This window comes from Saccopteryx leptura, chromosome 13, assembly GCF_036850995.1.
Source record: "Saccopteryx leptura isolate mSacLep1 chromosome 13, mSacLep1_pri_phased_curated, whole genome shotgun sequence".
Classification (NCBI taxonomy): domain Eukaryota; kingdom Metazoa; phylum Chordata; class Mammalia; order Chiroptera; family Emballonuridae; genus Saccopteryx; species Saccopteryx leptura.
The window spans coordinates 23,840,574-23,862,379 of record NC_089515.1 but is presented as its reverse complement, the minus strand read 5'-3'; the positions used below and the strand labels follow the sequence as shown (position 1 = coordinate 23,862,379).

Sequence of the window (21,806 nt, the reverse complement as noted above, 5' to 3'; positions counted from 1 at the left end):
GGGGCCCGCTGGGCCGCTTCACCCCTTCCACACCTGCGGCGTCTCCGCACCTTCACTTGGGAGCCCGGGACGGTGGCCTAGGCTGCTTCTGCTAGATCTGTTAATGCCAGTGTGGTTTCCAACTAAATACTTAATAAAATAATTACAAAAAATATAAAAAAGACACATTGCACTCTCCAGCCAGAATTACATGTGTGAATAACACACACACTTGCTGCCAGAAGCAAGCTGTGAGTCCCGTGGGGCCTGCCCAAAGCCAAGGACTGTACAATGGAGACAGTGTGCCCGGGATTTCTTCTCTAACCCCATTGTATTTAGTTCAAGTGGGAAATCATCAACACTCACACCAGCACACACACACACACACACACACACACACACACACACACACACACACTTAGCACACAGCCCTCAAAAAAGTGAGGGAATCTTAATTTTTAGTTATGTGGATGGTTCTCTTTCCAGAGAACTCGGTGTCAAAATGGTCAAAGACTGGAGATAGATGTATACACTCCAAGGAGAGACACCCACACATGGGGACACAGTCCCACTTGGCACGTAGATACAAATTCACCAAGCAGAGGGGCTGGAGCAGCAAGTGTACAGTACTGGAGGTGGAGGGGACAAGCCAGCAAGCATGTCCCTGGGGCCAAGGAGCAGAGCTCTGAGGGCGTGGACCCAGAGCCTTCCCATCCTGCTGCTTTATCTACCTGTGCCGAGTTAGGAGGAGGCCGTCTCGGTACCTGTTGTGGGCAGTTCTGTCCACACAGACCTGAGGAGGCCCCCTGGATGCTTCTCCGAGACCCCCTGGGGACTGTTGGGGAGTTCCGCAAAGGCAGGCTCACTCCTTGGCCGAAGTCATTGAGATGAATGGGTGGCTTGGGCAGAGTACACTGCAGGCTTGTGGAAACTGGTGTCTCACGGGGATGTACATAAGGCTGGGCACCCACATACCCCCCAAAGGATTTGGTTACATTTAGGGTTCCTGCCCATAAACTGAACTGAGGTTACATAGTTTTAGGAAGACTCAAACATCAAACATGGTCATACATCAAAAGGATCATGGCCCAAACATCAGGAGACTGGGGTGAGTGAGCTGCTGAGTGATTTTTAGGACAGGTCTTTCTGAGCAGCTGGCTGAAAAACAACGGAAATGAAAACAAGGAACAGTTTCCTGGATGTCCTTGCTCTGCTCTGAGGGCTGGGGGCCCAGGAGGTCAAGAGCCCCTGCTACTTCCCTGAATCCCTTTCTTCTGGGTGGGTGACACCCAACAGAAAAACGGGCAGCCCTCTGGCGGGGACCCCTGCCACCTTGCCAGGGAAGGGGGAGAGGCGAGGAGGGGGGGAGATCAACACCCACGAGGCCACCTGTCTGTTCCACAGCTCCGACTTCTGCCAACAGCCCCGCCTCTATCGACGGACTGGGCCCTGGGTCCCCGCCACTGTCCAAACAAGCCCTGGCATCCTTCTTGATAATATTGCACGTTTCCTGTCTCTCAGGCTGTTTTCATTTTCGATTGAGAATGCAAAGTATTTGGAGGGAATAGGGGAAGTGAGTAACCTTAAAGAAATAATATATTAGTTAAATACAAAAACAGAAAAAGTAGGGATTACCTTATCTTTTTTTTTTCCCTTAAAAACAAAACAAACTACCAAACCAAGGTCTAAACTTAAATAGTTCTACGCCTAATCTGCAAATACTAGTAATATGAAAATAATGCTTGACCAAAATTCCCTTGTCTTTTCTCCTTAGATGATAAGAGTAGTAACATGCCTTGCTGAGGAAAGCGACGGATAAATGCCAGTAAAATACGCTGCTCTAACATCTGACAGTGATTAAAATGGTTCTATATAATGCCTTCGTCAAGATGGGGAGTGGGAGAGGAACAAAGAGAGGCTGTGGGGCTGGGCTGGGGGTGGAGGGGGCCGAGGGCTGGCAAGGCAGCGCCCTGCCACCTAGGAGCAGATGGCACACCTGCTGTGCAGGGCTACCCCTTCCGGCTCCCCCCTGCCCCGCAGTCCCTTGGCCCCATGGAAAAAGCATGGTGGGGCCAGGAAGCCCAGCCAGGGCTGCTGGGATAAAGTGGGAAAGAGATGAAGACATTTTTCCCCCTTTGTAATAAAAGAAAGTCTTTGAACGGAAAGAAAAAGCACCAATGCTGCATCTTCGGGCATTATATAAAGCTCAATAATGACCTCAGAAGGGCTCATTACGATTAAAGTTGCAGTATACAGCCATACAATGTCATTTCACATTTTCAATCACAAGTAATGGAAAACTAGGTTTGGATGCTGCTGAGATTTCTTTTTTTTTTTTTTCCTTTCTTTAGTCCGATCTGGTTTTCCTCCAGACGGGTCAGAGCCCCAGGCCCCTCCCTCCTCCACGTGCTGCCAGCAGTACCCTCCACCATCACAAAGCAGCTCAGTAGCTCTAGGGAAAGGCCCTCTCGCCCTGGGTAGGGCTAGGAGTCCAGGGACACAAGGCCTGGCATCCCCTGGCCGTGTCTAAGAGGGACTGGCATGCACCCTTTTTGCTTCAAGTATTAACATTCTCTTTCGGTTTGCAGGGTTTGTGCTGTGCTGTGAATTAGGGGGTGATGGAGAGGGGTACGGTGAGAAGATGGGGCACGGTGATCCCTGTTCACTGCCCGAATCTACATGCTGTCACCAGGGGGCAGCGCTCCCCACTCTTCCCGGATGCCTGAGTGACTCCCAGCCATCCTTGGGGCTGGACGTCCCAATGTAAACATGACCGCACCAGAAACTCTGGGTAGGAGTGCAAGGACTGCTGCAGTGAGGAGGTCCGCCACTGAACTGAGCTCTGTGATTTGGGGAAAGTCATTTCCTGTCCTGGGGCTGCAATAGCAGGAGGGGGCGGGCTGGAGTGACCTTGGACATCACTCTAAATGACCATCACTCTGAGCACCGGGGATCAAGGAGAGAGGGTCCTTGGGGTGGTCTGGGGGAAGGTGGGCCCTGGTGGTGGTAGAGGACCCCACAGGGCAGTGCGGACAGTGAGGAAGGGCGGGGCAAGGCAGGCTCTTGGGGAGCACTGGGGTCCAGTCCAACTGAGATGCTGTGCTTGGCAGATGTGTCCTGCACTCCTTCCTGGCCTGGCTGTCATGTTACTGATTGAACTGGCTCAGTGCAGACATTTGAGGAGTGAGGCCGCTGGGGCCCGCCCCCTGGAAGATAGCTACGTGGAAGGTCCTTTAACCCGACAGTCACTCTACTTTTAAATTTTATTTTAAATAATCATAAATTACTTTTTTTTCTTTTAATAAATATGTGCTGCTTAAAAATGAGAAAAGTATATACTGCATCTTTAAGTAATGCACTTTGCTCTCTGGGTTTCTTTCCATTCCACCTTATTAAAGTGCATTAATTAAAAAATAATGAACCACTTCTTTATCATTATTGTTCAAATAAGTCCAAATAATATTAATACGAAGAACTAAACCACTACCATTAGTACTGCAATCTAGCAGATTAACTCAACATCCTGCTCTATTTTTAATACTGTCCAGCAGAAGAAAATAACTAATTTCAATTTTAAACTCACAAACAAAACAAAAGGAAACAAAATCTCACCACGGCCCTTTAACAAAGAACAGGAGCAGTTTGCTATAGCTGCCGGGCGTCAGTGTACGGCAGGGAGGAGTGCGGGAGACCCCAAGCAGGGCCTCGGGGTCTGGGGCACAGGGTAGTGAAGGCACAAGACACTGGGTCCCATGCTGATCGTCAGGCAACATGTACTTCCTGGGTGGGAAGCAGGGGTGGAGAGAGGGCCTGTCCTCCTCTGTGGAAAACACCAACCCTTAGTCCAGGGTTCTGGCAGCTGAATCGGTGGCCGTGAAGCCCGATCTGTCCGAAATCAAAGGCACGTGTGGAAATCCACTCCCAAAAAAGGGTGAGTCCTTGGGAAGCCACTTCGGCTTCTGGAGGGTCCCCTCTGAAACATCAACGATTCAAAGACCCAAAATGGGCAGGGACTTTGTTCTCTCGCTTTTCTCTTCACGGGGCACTGCCCCTCGAAAACCGGGGTCCTTCATCTTCTTGGATACCTGTGGAATCGCTTACCCACTGGGGGGGGGTGTTTGCTCCAGTCTGGTCTGGGCTCCCCTCCACCCAGGGTGGGGGCGATAGCCACATCTCCATAGTTCACATGTAAGGCTTTCGGTCCTACCCAGGATGGCGGACGTACACCGAATGGTAGTCACCTTCTCTTCTGAACAAGCCCCGCCTCCCTCCTGGGCCTGGGCATAAACCAGGAGAGCGTGTCCCTGCTTCTCTGGGGGCCGGACTTCTCCAGCCCCTACCCTCCAGCAAGCACCAGGCTCCGGTCCTGTCCACACAGTGGAAACCAAACGCAATGACTGGCTCGTGGGGGGAAGCAGGTGAAACAACACAAACACGACCTCCCCACAAGAGGGCGACAGAAACGCCCACCCACGACCCGTCCCGTTCCCCGTGAGGCTGACCGTCCTTAGGCCCCCAAACAACCCCTAAAATAAGACCAAAACCCAAGGCCCAACATAGAAGAGACCCAAATCAATAAACTTCTCCCAAAACATGCAAAGGAACTGCCCACCCAGAAACATCCAAAATAAAGTCTGTGCAGACGCTGAAGAGACCACTGGCATTGCCCATCCTCCCTGTAAATCGGGCTGGTGGTCCTCCAGGGGCGCCCCGGGCAGCGCAGGCTCTTCTCAAGGTTAGTGATGACTAAGACAGGTGGTCCTTGCTGGCACCTGGGGAACTGCTTTTTCTTAAACTAATAGACACTGGCAGTGGCCTGGCCAAGGACAGGCTGAGCGTGCAGGAGATGCCTCCAAGCCCCAAAGCCTGAGGCGTCTTCTGCACACTGCCCATGGTGGGTGGTGGCAATCCTGGGAAACCCCCGCACAACTCACAATTACAGATGGGGACGATACAGGGGACACCTCTGCTGGCAAGATGCCGGCAGCCGACCAGGGCTAGGCTGGGGCAGGGCATGGGAGGCCCCCATAACCACACCTTTTCAAGATTGACAGCCAAGGCACAACTGGGGTTTCCCACATGGCCTGTCCCAAATGGCACTGAGTCCATCAGCAAAGTCACCGAGACGCACCCACGGGCTCTGGTGTCTCGCCTCTGGTCCCAGGCCTCCTGCTCAGTGTAAGCCCCCACCAGACCCTCCCTTGCAGCTGGGGGAACAGCCTGGAGGGGAGAATCTGTGGAATCATTCGTTCTGCAGGGTTTAGTGTTGTCCTCCCCCAACCCCTCCCATTTCCCTCTCCCCGTTGTCTTCCTCTCACCACTCACCCACACTCAGACTGAAGGACCCGTGCCCCCCGTCAGTTCTTTTTCTCCAGGTAGTTGGAGGGCACCCAGCCTTTGAAGGGCTTCACCCCATCCAGGATCTGGCAGTACCACCAGCCATTGGGGTTCCTCTCCAGGACCTCCATGGATACACCCTCCTGGAAGCCAGCCGTCTCCTCGTCCCCCTCGTAGTCCGCGATTGAGACATACACATCTTTCAGGTTGTTGTGGATGAACTGTGACTTCTCGATGGGCTTGGGGCGCACAGGGGACACGGGGATACCATTGCGCTGGGTGGGCAGCAGAGGTGCGTCTGAGCCCTGGCTGGCGGCCCGTTCAGCAAGGCGGCCCTTGGCCTCTGCAGCTGCGGAGCGGGCGGTACTGAAGGAGGAGTTCCGGCGGACGCCTCGGAGGCCATCGGTGGCTGTGAGGGACTCGTTCCTCCGAAGGGCACAGGACAGGTTGTTGTCCTTGGGTGGTGGAGACACGAATACCGACTGGGGCCTCACTGCCACCTGCCGAACACCATTCCTCATCTTCACCACCCCAGCACCTGAAGTCTTGGTGAAGCCCCCGGGGGGCTTGGAGGGGATGGGAGGCGTGGCCCTCTTGCTCTGGTTGACGGTGTTCAGCGCCTGGACCCGCTTCTCGATCTTCTCTAGGCTGTCTGACTTGCCTTCCTTTTGCTTGCTCTTGGCAGTTCCCACATCCAGCTCTTTGCTGGAGGGGTCGGGTGGCTCGTTCTCACCCAGCACCAAATAGTGGGAAGGGGCCCAGCCCTCCAGCTCCCCAAACCTCACATACCACCAGCCACTTTCCAACTTCTCGAGCACCTGCACCTCCACACCTGCAGGGAAACTGATCTCCGAGTCCTGGACCTTTTGGTAGGCGCTACATGTCGTGTAGAAGGCGGCCTGCCCTTCCCGTCCCTTCTTCGTGGGACACGGGAGCGTGGTGGCTGGGAGGGTGATAAGGTCAGCTGAGCCTCTCCTGGACCCCTCACTGGGACCCTCGGAGGCCGTCTGAGGGGGAAGCTCTGAATCCTCACTCTTGGAGCCCTTCAGGCCTCCCCGGAGCTGGCCGGTGGGTCTCAGCTGGCGCCGTAAAGTGCTGATGTCCATCTTCTCCTGACTCTGCGACTCGGCTCTGTTCAGGAATGGCTTGGGCCGGACCGACGGCTTGGCCCGAGCACAGGATGTGAGCCCGGCCTTCAGGTCGGCATCCTTCTTCACCCCAGCCTTGGGAGTGCCACGGATGCCTGCGTCCGAGGCGGAGCGGGGCTTCAGCTCGCTGCTGTGCTTGGACAGGGAGGAAGAGGAGGAGGAGGAGGAGCAGGTGTTGATGGTGACGGATGAGGAGAAGGAGGCTGAGGAGTGGTTCTTCCCCAGTTCCGCCTGGGCATTTTTCTCTGCCTTGAGCTTCAGGAGTGAGGATGACTTGGGGAAGCCTGACTTGGGGGAGTTTTTCCTGGCGAGGGACAGCGGGGAGCCTCCCGGGGAGTCGCTGTCCCGGGAGGAGCGTCTGGCCGACAGGGCGTCCTCTGCACACGGCCGGAAGCCCTCGTTCTCATAGATGGTCTCCTCTTCCAGGGCCACGTCCTCTGAGGAGCCACCCACCTTGAAGCGGGCCCGCTGCAGGGAGGAGGCAGGCGAGGGTCTGTGGGGCTGGGCGGGGCGCTTGTCCCCCGAGCCTCGGTCCTCCGCCGGCTCCTCGCTCAGCTCCGGCTCCGAGTCAAAGCCAAAGGCAGGGATGTCATACTCGGGCTCCTCGTACCTGGGCTTCAGCGGGGAGTCCTGGCTCTCACCGGTGCCGGCGGGACCTTCTTCGGCCTCCTTGGGCTTGCTGGGGGGCGCCGGTGGGGGTACCTTGGGCCGGGTCAGTGTGCTTGTGCGGCGGCTCAGGTTGGGCTTCTTGCGCTTATCAATGTAGGATGCGGGGGCCCAGCCCTCCTTCTCCCCGATCTGCACGTACCACCAGCCGCCCGAGTTCTTATCAATAACCTAGAGGAAAGGGGGACAGGCCGGTGAGCTGGGAGGGTCCCAGGGACCCTGTGACGTGCCAGGCTAGGAGCTGTGCTCTGGCTCTGGGAGACACTATCTCCATTTACAGATAAGCACACTGTAGCCGAGTAAGTGGCCCAGGCTCCAGTGTAGTATCTGATAGGCCAGCATGCAAACCCAGGTCTCTATCATCTCCTAGTCGGGGGGCAGGGGGGTATCCCACTATTCAAGTCCCTCTCCCCTGCCCCTCCAACCTCTTTCAACACCCCGGTTGGGCTGGCCTCCTCTGCAGACCCCTGCTTCTTTCCTCCTAAGCTACTGCATCAGAAGAGGCACTGTTCCCAGTCCCCACAAAAACCTCACTCACCAAGGTCCCGTGTGTATAAAAAAACTATTCCACCAGTCCCGCCCTCCACTATCACTAGTTCCTCCCTTGGTGGCCAGGAAGGTTCTCCAGTCAGAAGAGAATGGAAAGATGGAGGTGGGTTGACCTGGGAGATACGGCCTGAGGCCAGAGCCTTGCTTCGCAGCACCCCCCTGTCCTCCCCACTGCCAGGGGCATTTCACTGCCTGGAGGAGTCCTGCCAGCTGACAGAGTTTCCCTGGGTTGAATGGTTTCCTGTGCGAAGGATTTCAGTCATTTCCATGTTACTACCAACTGTATAGTTCAAGGAGCTTCATTCTTAACTGCTATCTGAGATTGCTGAAGGCCAGGGGTGTGGTCACGGGTTGTGCTGGGCTTCATTTGGACCGGGGCACACAAAGGGAAGAGCATTGGGGGTTGTGGAGCATTCCTAGAGGAAGAGGTCCTGGAGATGGGTGGAGGGAAGAGGGGCAAGGAAGGGAGGACACAGGCTGCCAAAGGTGGGCTCTGCCTGAGACCAGGCCCTGCAATGGATCACTCCAGAAAGCTGCTTCTCCTTCCTCCGCCCCCGCCCACCACAACACCCACAGGCCGAGCTTAGGCAGCTCCCAAGTGTGACAGTTCTGTTACATGGGAAGCTCTTTAGGTTCTTCTGGAAACCTGAGCACCACTGACAGACTTTTCTTGGAAATTTAAAAACATTCCCCCTGGGGATATCACCTCTTCAATAGGCAGAGCCTGCCCAGCTTCTCTCCTGACAGTTTTATAAGAATGAATTGGATTTAATTCCTTTACTACACAAAGCCACTCAAGAGAAACGAGAGTCAGGGATCTTCTCTGTCCCTTGGAATGCCATGTTCAGCACCAGCTACCAAGCAGTTTCATAAATGCTAGGAGACAGGCCAGGAGGGAGCACCCCAGGGTGCACTGGCCCCAGTCTGCAGAGAGAAATGGTCAAGGCCGGGGCGGGGCGGGCAGAGGCGAACACCAGAGGTGTCTGTGGTGTGGACACGGCCAGAACCTGGCTCCCGGTTTCTGACTGTAGCAGCCTGGACCACACTCTTCCCAACAACCGCACTCCCTTCTGTGCTGGCCCCCCAGGTGCTCCTGGGCCGAACGGGCCTGGGCAATGCTGCCTAACTCATCCCCCTTAGAGACGCACCATGACGTCTCCATGTCACAGGCTCTGAGAAGTTCTGCAATTAAAACAACAAAACTGGTTGGATTTTGTTGAGCCCAATGTCCTCCAAACTCATCCAACCGCAGAAGCCCTTTGTCTCAAGGCAGACCCATTAGAGGCTCCTGCAAAGCACCGTGGGAACTGCTGCCGTGAGGGACACACCGGGAGCACTGGGCAGACACGAATCCTGGGTTCTAGTCCTCACAATGACACTTACTAGCTTTGTGGGTCTTGTTTCTGCACCATTCCTGTTGCCCTTAAGGAACAGTGCCAGCCAGACGTAAAAGGGAGACGCAGCAGGTCTTTGGTGTGAGTTAAAACCCTCAGCCTCATAGCCCAAGGCTCACCTCTGCCTTCTGTCCACCTCGGAAGCTGATACCATCAGAAATGCATGACTGGAATTCGGCAATGGTGTAGTACTCCACCTCAACAGAAGGGGGCTCCGGTGGCTTTGGCAGCTGGAACCCCTAAGGTAGAGAAGCACTCAGTGAGCAAAACCCACCTGATCAGAATAGTCATGGTAGTTGAGTGTGGCACTTCCACCAGCCGGACCGCAGCTGACCTGAGGACAGATCTATCACCTGAGTCACTCTCCTGACAAGGATTTCTTTTTTTTTTTCTTTTTTTTTTTTTTTTTATAGAGACAGAGAGTCAGAGAGAGGGATAGACAGACAGGAATGGAGAGAGATGAGAAGCATCAATCATTAGTTTTTCATTGCGACACCTTAGTTGTACATTGATTGCTTTCTCATATGTGCCTTGACCGCCGGCCTTCAGCAGACCGAGTAACCCCTTGCTTGAGCCAGCGACCTTGGGTCCAAGCTGGTGAGCTTTTTTTTTTTTTGGCTCAAGCCAGATGAGCCCACGCTCAAGCTGGCGACCTCGGGGTCTTGAACCTGGGCCCTCCGCATCCCAGTCCAACACTCTATCCACTGCGCCACCGCCTGGTCAGGCCTGACAAGGATTTCTAATACCTAGGATTCACTTGAGACTTGTCTGAGCCTTCAGAATGACTGTTTAGTAACAGTAATTTACACCCTTCCATTTCTGGAGCTCGTTTTCTGATGCCTCTTCAGCGAGGTCCCAAAATAAAAATAAAAAACAGAAATCATTGTAACAAAGTCTGTGCACACTGCCTTGTGGGAGAGGACTGTCACTGTCCTGAAGTCTCAGGGAGATGGCTGCCAGAGTGACACCTGGCTGCAGGGGCAGGGCTAGGGGGCACAGCCGTCTCTGGGGCGGGGTCTAGTGGGAGGGGCATGGGGCTGGCTGAGAAGAACCCCTGGTTGGACATCACAATGCTGCCAAATGCCAGCTGAGCACCGACTAGAACCCAGGGCCTCTGCTCTGTGGGCAGCGGAACACAGTGGGTGACCTAATGGTTTTAAGATGCTGGCACATCAAGACCAAAGCACAACATTCAAGGACACTTAGAATTTGGCCACGGCCTGTGCCTTGTGAGCGTCGTTCATTTATTTTACAAATGTTTGCTGTGTGCTTATTGGGTGTCAGACGCTGGTCTAAGGCACTGGGCATCCAACAGTGAACCAGAAGGATGACCAGAAGGATGACCAGAAGGATGACCAGAAGGATGAGTGCACCTCTGCCTCCAACGGTCTGGAACCCAGGTGGCCCCACCCACAGGAGCCCGGCACCCCAGCGGCACTGAGCAGCATGAAGCTTCAGCACAAGCCAGTCTTGGCCATCGACCCACTCCTGGAGGATGCTCTCAGGTCTGCCCTCTGCCCTCCTGGCTCTGGCATCCACCATGTCCACCGGGCATTCCCCAAGCAAGGAAGACAAAGCTGAAAGGTGTCCAGGCTCACATGGACTCCCTTAAGGAGTGGCCAAAAGGGACTTCGTGCCTCCCTATTACACCCAGTATGTCCTGGGGTCATACAAAGCGGGGGAGACTAGGGAGGGGAAGCAGCTGTGATGTAACAAGACCTTGAAAGAGAGACCTCTCTGCCTTGCAGCTGGGCTCATATGGGCTCCACACCCAGCTCAACAATTCACCAGTTGCACGGCCTTGGGCTTGACCTCTCTGGAGCCTCAGTTTCCTCATCTATACAATGGAATTAAAGCAGGGCCACAAGAGGATTACTGAGATAATATATTCTGGACCAGCCAGGGCCACAGAAGAGCTCCATGAATAAAAGCCAAACTGAACACTCCTCCTGAGACAACATCTCAGCCTCTGTACCTTCCACATCCTTACCCTCTCGGCTCAGCTGTCTGGGGTCACACAGTGCATGAAGGGTGGGAGGAAGCTGGGTTGTGGGACCGGGTATGATTCAGTCAGCATTCCCTACCCTGGTGGCTGGCCCTGCAGCCGTGCACGTGAGCAAATGTGGCCCAGGCCTCAGCCCAGCCCGGACCCCTGGCCAAGTGGGATTCAGCCGGGCCTAGCTGGAAACAGCCCTGCCTCAGCAAGCCCTGTGTTCGGTAAGTGTGGAAGGAATTACCCCAGTCTCGCCAAAATCAAGTCTGCCTGAAAATAATTAGCTGGGGCTGAGAGGAATGGCAGGAAAGAACTTGCTACTTAGCTGTGCAGAACACAAGGGGAAAAGGAGACAGAAACCCCATTGGGGCTGGTGGCCATGGCAGGGATGGTCTCATTCCCAGGAGCCAAACCTTCAATCAGCCTGAATACTAAAGGCCCGTGTTTCCAGGAGCTGCTATCCCCCTCTGGGCAGACATCACTAATCACAGTAACCCTTGCTGTTAGCCCAGATGTGACTTCAGAAATCCGTTTCCACACGGTGTTACAGGTAATCCCTCCAACAGTCCCAGCTGACACAGAAAATGGAAACCTGATGGCCTGCCTGCAACATACATCATCTCATTTCATCCCTACAACAGCCCTAGGGACGGCTAGTACTGTCCCATCTCACAGATGAGGAAACTGAGGCTTGTGGAGGGTACGCAGGTTGCCTGGGGGAAGTGATACTAAGTGTCAGGGTGAAATGTGAACCCATGCCTGGCAGACTCAGAGCCCCATTCTCTCCAGGGGATCCACTGCCCCTGGTAACAGCTCTCTGCTTTGGGGCTCCGGGACTGCCACCAGATCACTGCTGGCCCAAGCCCAGCACCCTGAGTGCACCTCTGCCTCCAACGGTCTGGAACCCAGGTGGCCCCACCCACAGGAGCCCAGCACCCCAGTGGCACTGAGCAGCATGAAGCTGCAGCACAAGCCAGTCTTGGCCATCGACCCACTCCTGGAGGATGCTCTCAGGTCTGCCCTCTGCCCTCCTGGCTCGGGCATCCACCATGTCCACCGGGCATTCCCCAAGCAAGGAAGACAAAGCTGAAAGGTGTCCAGGCTCACATGGACAGCAGCTGCGTTTCCAGCCTGTGGCAATGCCCTGGCTGGACACTTCTTGCCGGCCAGTCTAAATGTTTATGTCTGCCAGTGCAGTGGCTGGGATGGGTTTATTTAGCTTTGGGTTGCACAGTGTTTTTGATTATAAACTGTCTAGCTATCCCCCTGACCCCCAAAAGGTTGGGATCTGCAGACTTCCCTCTCTGCCTCCAGCCCCACAGAGCTGGAAGCCCCAGCGGGGCCCTGGGAAACCTCTGGACCAACAGGCTCTGCAGGGAGACAGCCAGTTTTAAGCGGGGCATCCCCAGAAAAGGAACAAAATAGGGAGAAGAGATATGCACACATACCAGGCTGGATTCTCTGCGAGGCGGAGGCCTTGTCCTCAGGTTCGGGGAGCCTAGAAGAAGAAACATGGCTTTAAAATGCCAGCCAGACGCTGGAGAACATGGCCTGCACCTGCCTTCCGTGGGTGTGCCTGCCTCCAGATCCTGGGAAGTTCCTGCTTTTGTCCCAAACCCATGAAGGACCCCTGCTCTCCATCAAACAGGCACTGCTGTCGGTAAACCACAGACCTCTAAGCTTCTATGGCTGTGCTTTGGCGGCGTGTGTGTGTGTGTGTGTGTGTGTGTGTGTGTGTGTCTATGGACACTCTGAAGTGATGTGCATATTGCAAAATGTATAGACAGAGAGGAGCCATTTTTTTGGAGAATGGGTATATAGTTTTATCAAATTATAAGGTCTACCGGAAAGTTCTGTCCGTTTTTGGAATAAAACAAAATACAAATTTTTCTTACCGTCAATAAACTTTATTAAATAATATAATTGCCATTATTATTAATGATTTCTTGCCAACGTGAGGGCAATTTGTATATCCCATTTTTGAAAAATGTTTTTATCTTTTGATGCGAAAAATTGAACCAGTGCTTGTTTGATATCTTCTTCATTTTTGAATTTTTTGCCCTTCAAAAAATTTTGTAAGGACAAAAACAAGTGATAGTCGGAGGGTGCTAAGTCCGGGGAATATGGTAGATGTGACAGACGTGCTTCTGTAGCATTTCTTCCTTGTTGAAATTTGTAAAAATTACAGTGGCGTAAATGAACTTTATCAGTAGCCATGGGTACACTATTGCTTCACACATAAGACTAACGTGAATCAACTTTGTTTTAGTTAATTTGCTACGTCAGTATGTATACATTAAGTGATAAAAATAGGGAGGCACAGGTCTGACCTGTGGTGGCGCAGTGGATAAAGCGTCGACCTGGAAATGCTGAGGTCGCTGGTTGGAAACCCTGGGTTTGCCCGGTCAAGGCACATATGGGAGTTGATGCTTCCAGCTCCTCCCCACCTTCTCTGTCTCTCTCTCCTCTCTCTCTCCCTGTCTCTCTCCTCTCTAAAATGAATAAAAAAAAACAGGCACACATGCACCAAATAAACATGTGCTTACGTGTTGAAACTTGTGATAGAAACAGACAGAACTTTCCGGTAGACCTTATATATAGATTTTCAGGCACAGAGCTCACTTAACCAAGGTCAGAATAAAAAACAGCTTTCCTCTTGATGCTAAGGCTGGCTGGACACAAACAAAGCTTGCCTCTCCTAACAGAGCACAGTGGAACCCCCAGCCGAAGGCGCTGTGAGCCAGGGATGCAGAGAGATTCGGTGGATGCCCGAGAGCCAGGTTTCTCCTGTAAGAATGAAGGAGAGTCCTGAAGAACTCCCCTTAAGCCTATGCTTGTTCAGAGAGGTAAAGCCACCCCAGCCGTGTCTCAGGATTCTAGTCACTGGTGGAAGGCCATCAGGAAGCAAGGGGAAAGGCCCAGAAAGATGTTCCTCTGTTCCTCTATTGGCAAAGTGGCCTTGCGCCTATCCCAGCCTGGGGGACAACAGCTGTCTACCAAGTGAGCGGTCCTGGCTCTCCACTAGAGGGAGTGCTAGCGGCTTACACACTCCTGCCATGTATCTTCAGTGGAGGAGCTGGGAGGAACTGCCTTGTCTGCTCCTGCAATTAGCACAAGTTGACAGAGTGAGGCTGGGGTCAGGGGCCAGTCTACATCCCAGGAAGAAAATGAGATGCACCCCATGCCTACTCTATAAATAGCTTCGCAGCAAGGACCGGGGGCTGGGCGTGGCTCTTACTGATCTGGGCCCTCTGAGGGGCGATCCTGGCCACGGCCGGGGAGCCCTGGGCCAGCTTGGAGACGGTCCTCTCGGGGACCCCCAGGGCGCTGCCATTGGAGGCGTTGCAGAGGATGGGCAGGCTGATCTCCTTCTTGGCAACGGGGGCCTCTGGGCCCTCGCCTTCGGCTGGTGGAGTCTCTTTGTCCCCCGACGCCTTCTTGTTCAGCAGGTTGCTGATCTCCATGATGTTCCCAATGATCTCCACTGGGCCCGCCAGGTTCTTCTTCCGGGCCGGCAGGTCATCCTTGGCTTTCTTCAGGTAGGATGCTGGCGCCCAGCCTTCCTTGCCCAGGTATCTGTGGGGGAGGAATGGCACACGGGTCACTAGAGCACGGAGTCCTGACCTCAGGCCCCACTGCCTGGCCCAGGCTCCGTCTGGCTCTGCCCAGCTGAGACTTTCCTACCGCGTTCAGCAGACACGACAACCCTGCTGCTCTGGAGAGGGACTGAGGGCAGGTGGAAAAGACACCTAGGACACCCTTTCTTTCTCTCTCCTCTCTTCGCCCAGTGCCTCTGTGAGCTCTCGTACTCTGCAAAGTCAGGCAAATGAGGGACCTTCCGGTTGAAAGAGTCCTTACATTTTGGGTTGCCCCAAAGGCAGACTTTGTAACAGCCTGCCACCTTGCAGAAAGTAGTGGGTAATTCCAGAGATAAGAAATGAGGGGGTGTCTCGAGTCGAACGTCCTATTGGAAAGGGAAGTAGCATCAGAGAGGTGGAGAGTAGCCCAGGTGAGTTAGGATAGCTGGGTCCCAGTCTACAGTACCTTGGACAAGTCTCTACACTGGAGCTCAATTTTTTTTCTCTCTTTGGCGAAATACAGGGATAGAGTAACTGCAAACATTTACCCAGCAGTAGGAACACATTGAGACCAACAGGAAGATGGCGCTCAAGAAGAGTGACTGAGTGGGGAAAAGTATCGGTCCTGTGCAGACACAGCAGATGGATCCAGTTCACAGAACAAGTTCACAAATGGCCCAGTGGACATTTCAAATCAGTGGGGTAAGGATGGATTATTCAGTGAATGATTTGGAGATGAGTGATTACCCAGTTAGGAAAAAACAAATGAGACCCTGGCCTCACACTGTATAACAAAATAAAAAATGCAACTTGTGAATACTTGCCTAACCTCGAGGGGTTGAAGAAACCTTTCTAAATGGGATCCCAAGAGCTGAAACCATAAATGAAAATACCAAAGCACATGACTGGGTACAATTAAAATCTTTGGTATGGCAAAACAAAAACAAAAGGAAACAAAACCAAAAACCCATAAACAAGAGAAAAGGCAAATGACAGGGCTGACTTAATTTTAGGGGATTTGATGGCTTCTGAAAACAAGTTTTTCCCTTTTTCCCCCCACGGTGTTGAGCTTCTGCCCAAACCCACTGAGGGCTTACTTCCTGGTCCAGTCGCTGTCAATGTCCCCAAGTCTGGGTTGTAATATCCTTGTGTACTTCCTGGGACACATCTGGCTCTTTGGAATGGCTCCTCCATGCCAGATGTCAGACAATCCCCCCTGCCCTGCCTCCCCATCTGACCTTATTCTTGGGCACACATTAGGTGGGAAAAAAGAATGTGAAAGTTTAAGCTTCTATCAATGTGTCTTGAGCTTGACTGGAAAGCTCATGTAGGGGTGGCTTCTTGTGTGCACGTCACAGGAGCCAGGCTGACCCAAGCTCGCCCATCTGGCCCGTTTAGGGCCTGGAAGGCAGACATCGGTGAACAAATGGATGGAACTCAGGTTGCTGACAGACAGAAGCACAGAATTTCAGGGGTGGATGGAAGCAACTAGTTGAGATGCCTAATCTCACATACGAGACAACAACCGAGGCTCAGAAAAGCAGAGCAAGTAGCGGAGGGTCACCCAGCTAGCTGGTGGCAGCCTCTGGTTCAGAAGCTGGTGCTCCTGTATCTCAAGAGAAAAGATGAAAAGGAAACAGCTGACCGCTACAGGGGCTTTTCTATGAAAACGCGGTGGAGAGATGGAGAGCAGGGTCTCGCGGGAGGGATGGTCCAGCCAGCTTGCTTCCCATTTTGAACCCCGTGTGCTCCTCCGGCGTTACATGGATAAAATTAGATTCCAGGCGAAAGAGGCAAGGGAACCAGGAGCAGCTGTGTATGGGTCTGGGTCCAACTCTGCTCACATCTGCTTTCCAGCTCTGGAGCATGGAATGACTCCAGAGGGAAGCAAACTGGAAAAGGAGAGATGGAGAGAGAGGGAGGTGGGGGGAGGGGGGGGGAGAGGCTGGGGGTGGAGAAGAAAGACAGGAAATGAGGATCAACACAGAGCCTGGAATGTTGGGAAATGGCATATTTAAGGGGGTGTCTGGCAATCTTCTTAAGGTGGAACCTTTTCAGCAGGGTTTTCTCAGTTGAAGCTCCCGCTGGCTAAAGGGCCAGACCATGGGGACAAGAGTTGACTGGAAGCAGCAGCACAAAGTGGCTTTATTGGTTATTTTATAAAACTTAAAAAACCAAACGAAAAGCCAGCAGCTTTGTAAATAACCTCCAGGCAAGGGGTTAGGTATCTAGCCTGCAAGAATGCTTGCTGGCCTTCCTGTGCCAGACACGTGGTGGCTGGATTCGGGGCTGGCTCTAGTTTCCACGGCAGAGAGAACACGCCAGTCCAGGGGCAGTGGCTTTGGCAACACATGTCCAGGCACACGGTCCCGGCCCACCTAACAGGGCAGGAAGGGACACCTTAGCCCTCCTGACTGGCGTAACACAAGGTCAGGGCAGCTATGTTAGGTCCTGCCAGGCCACGCTAAGTGTCAATCCCGTGAGGCCAGTGACCTTCATCCCACCCATCAGCACAGACCAGTCTCAACAGCATCGGCGTTGGCTGGTCGGCCGTGGTCTGAGCAACCACCCTCTGTGTGCTTTCATCACCTTGGCCAATCTTGTCCCCACCGGGGGAGACAGCCTGGAACATGCAATCTGCCCACAGTGGACCTAGGGTCCCCAGGTGTGGTGGGCTGGCGCGGTGGTCCCCAGAACCCACAGGTGTGGGACTACCTCAGCCAGCCTAGCTCTGGACAGGGACAAGAGAAACTGGGCAAAATGATCACAGCTGAGTGGGTCCCAAAGGAACCAACCAATACATTTCCTGAGAGCAAGCGTCCCCGAGGCCGACACTGGCCATGCAGCACCCAGGCAGAAGGGACTGGAGAGGCAGGGCCTGGTGGGGGAAGAGCGCGTGCTCATTCCCAGGACCATCAGGAAAGCTCCCCACTCTGCTCCCCACACTCCCCAGTTTTCTCAGCTGGGAAGCCCATGGGACAGACCCGGGAAGAGGGAGGGGCAGAAGGAAGAGGCCTCCCTGCTGCCTCAGCTCTCACAGCCCTGGGAGCCAGCCCTGCAGTGGGGCAGCCGGACAGAGCCAGAGCACTGGGGCGTGGGCAGCGGGGGCGGCCTGCCGAGACCTCAGCAAGGCCCGTGGACGCCCGTGCTCCAGGCGGCCTGGGCTGCTGAGCACACCAGGCAGCCAAGGCCGGACACAGAAAACCCAATTTAGATGTGCTGGACCCTCCTGGCAGCCGCAGGGGAAGGGACTGCCTCACTGCCCATGAGCTGAGCGGGGGCCCCTGCGCCCTGCTGGCTGGTGACAGCTCCAGCTCCTCCGCTGTACGTGTCCCAGGAGAGATTCTGCAGGATGAGGACTCTCTGTTCGAGCCCTTCAGCTGTGCAGACAGCGCAGCCAGGCCCGGGCTGTGGGCGCAAAGCTGCTGTCGGTATCTGCTTGCCATCCGCGGTCCTGGCCACTCTGCAGCGTCTACCTGCTCTGCTGCCCAGGCCATCTCGCTCCTCTGCTGGGGCTCCTACCTGATGTACCACCAGCCCTCCAAATTCTTCCTGATCACCTCCACGGTGACGCCCTTCTCAAAGCCAATCTCGTCCTTGCTTTGGCTGGTGTAAGGCTGCACAGTGACATACTTCTCCTCTGTGGGTGTCAGGCAGAGCAAGAAAGCACAATTACTTGAGGTTGAGAAGGGGCTCCTCCTTCCTGTCTCCCCCCTCCCAGCCCCCTGCCCGGCCTTGCTTAGCTGGTTGCCGAGGTGCAGTGGGTTGGCCTCTGGCTTTTCCAGGGAAGGAAAGAGAAGGAACCAGGCTTCACTGTGGCTCCTGGTATGTGTCAAAGCCAGCCAGGGCCTCAGTGGTCTGGCAAAACCCTGGGCAACACAGAGACTCTCCCAGGCTCCCAGCCCAGTAAGAGGAGCCAGGCTGCCGGGGCCAGGGGTCCTTAGGGCCCCAGAAGCTCCCTGCCCCTCATAGGGCCCGTGTCAGGAAATGTGAAACTGACCCTGGGCGTCCCCTGAATGCCTTGAGGCCCCATGACATGCCTCCCCCTGCCCTAAACGTGCCACACTTCCGTCTCTGTCCCGGACATGCTCACCCAGCCCTCTCCACCTCAACCCCTCAGATCCTTCCTGTCTGATCTTCGGAACGCTCCACAGGCCTGTGCTTGGCGAAGCCTTATCTGACTACCAATCTGATCCCCTGATCGTGTCATTTCCCCAAGAGGATTCTGGGGAGCATGCATTCAATGGAGAGGTTATGTGTGTCTTGTTAAGACAAGGGTCCAATGGCCAGACGAGAAGAGGCGATGCCGAGGGCAGCACAATCAGGCAGGGCCTCCAGGTGTCCTGAGTGAGCCTGCGTGCCTACATATCACCTGGGGGACAGCATGGCATTGACCACGTGGCACAGCAGAGCCCCTCGGGGGGCTGCCGGCTGGGGTCTCGCTGACTGTGGGCCTTGCTCGAGGTTCCCCAGGCTCTGGGAAAGAGGGATCTTGTGGGAGTTCAGGAAAAGCTCAGGGGGGGAGGGGCAGGCCTCGGGGCCTGGGCCACATGCATCTTCCCTGGCTCCTGCGCCTCTCTCCTGGCAGGGGGCCCTGCAGCCTCCATGCGGTTCCTTGCTCAGGCTTCCAGGGAGCTGATCCTTCTGTGCCGACTAGGTCAGCTCTGCCTGTCTCCAGGAAGCCCTTGACAATTCGACCACAGCTGGCCGGCCCCAGAAACCCTGCCTCCTACATGGAGAGCCTCCCAGGACTGTTTAGGTCTCAGGAGGAAGTACATATCCCCATCCTCACCCTCTGGGAGAAGGTGCAGAGCACAGGAGGGAAGAACTGGCCATCTGACCACGCCCACCGAAGGAGACCCCCTGAACCCATGTGTTTCCTACCTTGTGGGTGCCCCTGGGGCTGGGACAGTGCCCGGGGCACAGCAGGAACTCCACATGGACTGTGGAGTGCGGGGAGGAAGGGGCAGGCAGGGCCGAGCAGGGGCGTTGGGTTGGGAGGCCTTCAGCGAGCTCAGAATAGCAGGACGCTGGCACAGGACCCTGGTCCCTAAGACGCCTGCCCCCCCCTCCCGGACTCCTCAGCTGGACCTCGGTGGGCAGCCTGCCAGAGCCTCTGGCAGCAGTGGGGGAGGAGGGGACAGCTGCCACCCCACCCCCCTGGGATGGGAGGGCCATCTGTTCATTCTTCCCAGGATTATCGGGTCCTGTCTGCGGCCCTGTCCTGGGTGGAGATAGCAGCTCCCTTTGGGATGGAGGCAGCGGCCCTGCCAGGCTGTGAGGGCAGAGCTGACCCAGCCAACTCCGACAGGCTGCCGGAAGGAAAAGGTGGGTGACGACCAAGGAGAGTCTCCTGCACTGCAAGCCTCTCTCAGCGTCCACTAGCTCCTGGAAGCTTCCAGATTCCAAGGCAGCCACGCAGGGGAGAACCGCCAAGACCGCCTGAGAACCTCCCTCGGCCAGATTCTGACTCGGCTTGGGCCTGTGAGTGTTCAGTGTTCCTCAGGCCAACCCTCCACTCTCCTGCTGCTCCTGGTCCAGCTCCACGTTCCAGTGGGGCACGGTATAACCTGGCCCGGGCGGTGGCCAGAGGGACAGCGCCAGGCCCCGCGAATCTGCAGTTCTGAGGCTAGGGTGAGGCAAGGCCTGGACTCCACATTTTGCCTTTGCTCAGCTAGGCTATTTTTAAAAGCCTGTGGTTCGAGCAGGAAGCCATCATTAAAGTTTTCCTAGGCAAAGTTGGTTTTGCAGAGAAAAATGACAGCCCTTCTCTGGGGAAGATCAGAGGAGCCCCGCCCGGCCGCGGCAGAGAGCAAGGCCTAACCGTGTCATGTGGGCTCAGGCTCTGAGCCGCCAGGCCCACGTGCCGGCCTCCACAGCCCCCTCCGAGGTGAATGCCAAGGACAGAGCCCCACGGGTCATGGCACCACCTCACTTTCCCCTGACCCGGGCGGAATCAAGGATGTCAGCTCACAGAGCTGCTCCTGCTAAAGGCCCTTTTCTTGGTGGCCCTGGGTGTGATGGGAACACAGATGTCTGGGAGATTATGGACTCCTAGGAAGACCTCTCTGGCTGGCTCAGAGCTTGTCCTGCCCTGTCGCTGTGCAGGTTCCAGGTGATGAAAATGCAGAGCCCTGACAGGTTCCAGGCAGCACAACTCTTCCCCTTGGTCTGTCGGGAGCCTTGCTGTTCTGCCATGGTCAGCTCGGTCTGCGGAGGTGTGAATTACCTCCACGTGCTATGTGGGACTCAGGCCCCCAACTCACAGGTTTCCCCTAGGGAGAAGCTCAGCTAGCCCCTTCTGCAGGACCAGGGCCACAAACCTCACCTGGGGACCAGATGGGAGGAGGCCCAGTCAGATGGAAACGGCCTCAGGGGGTGACTGAGTGATTCTGGTTGGGTGGGGTTTCTAGAAGAGATACCCCTTTGGAGTTGAGGGAATGAGGACTATGAGCTCTGGCGGGGCGGGGGGGGGGGGGTGTGCCTTCAGGGCTTGAGGCCCTGAGGCCATGGTCACTCTGACACACCATCCAAGCCCTGAGGCCATGGTCACTCCGACACACCATCCAAGGACGGTGGCAACCCTGCCCCAGGAAGGGCTGGCCAGGCCTCCCACCGGGTGAGTGGGTGGGTGGCAGCAGGGAGGTGGACAGGCCTATTTTGGTTTTGGAGGCAGGGGATGGAGAACCCTGTAAGTTTCCAAACCACAGATGCCTCCTCTTTCCAAACACTTTCCCCTCTGTCAGCAGTCTCCCTGGCTCCCCTCCCGGCCCCCACAACGTACCCAACCCCACTGCAAGGGGCTTTCTGGTTCCGAAGGCCTGGCTGGCCCGGGGAGTGGGGAGTGGAGGCCCTGGGGAGGCGCTGCCTTTCTCCTGTCTGGCTGAGCCCGACCCACAGCCCCCCCTCGCACTCCCCCCCCCCCCTCCCGCCATCAGCTCGGCTCCTCGCAGCAGTGTCTCCTAGCCAACTCCCCACAGTTCTTCTTGGCTGCCTGACTTAACTTAGGGCTAACGCTGGGAAATAGTGTTTAGATCTTATTTAAAAGAGAGAGAGAAAGAAGTTGTGGGCTTGTATTTGCATCCTTATGGGTGACCGCAGAATTATGTGTCTGACTGGGCATTTGTGTCTACATATATGTAATACATGTTTGGGATCGTGA

The 21,806-nt window shown here is 55.2% G+C and overlaps 1 protein-coding gene across 5 annotated transcripts in view; it reads right to left on the bottom strand.

Moving 5' to 3' along the window:
* Positions 1-2,301: 2,301 nt before the first annotated feature.
* The window catches only part of SH3PXD2A (SH3 and PX domains 2A), a 241,501-nt gene continuing 221,996 nt past the window's right edge, over positions 2,302-21,806 (bottom strand). For all 5 annotated transcript variants that reach the window (XM_066354520.1, XM_066354521.1, XM_066354525.1 and 2 more), the window contains 5 exons: positions 18,167-18,284; positions 14,305-14,642; positions 12,515-12,564; positions 9,193-9,312; positions 2,302-7,301 (listed from right to left, as the gene is read on the bottom strand). In XM_066354520.1, the coding sequence (XP_066210617.1) occupies positions 5,337-7,301; positions 9,193-9,312; positions 12,515-12,564; positions 14,305-14,642; positions 18,167-18,284 (2,591 nt within the window). In that variant the 3' untranslated portion in view covers positions 2,302-5,336. The remainder of the gene's footprint in view (positions 7,302-9,192; positions 9,313-12,514; positions 12,565-14,304; positions 14,643-18,166; positions 18,285-21,806) is intronic.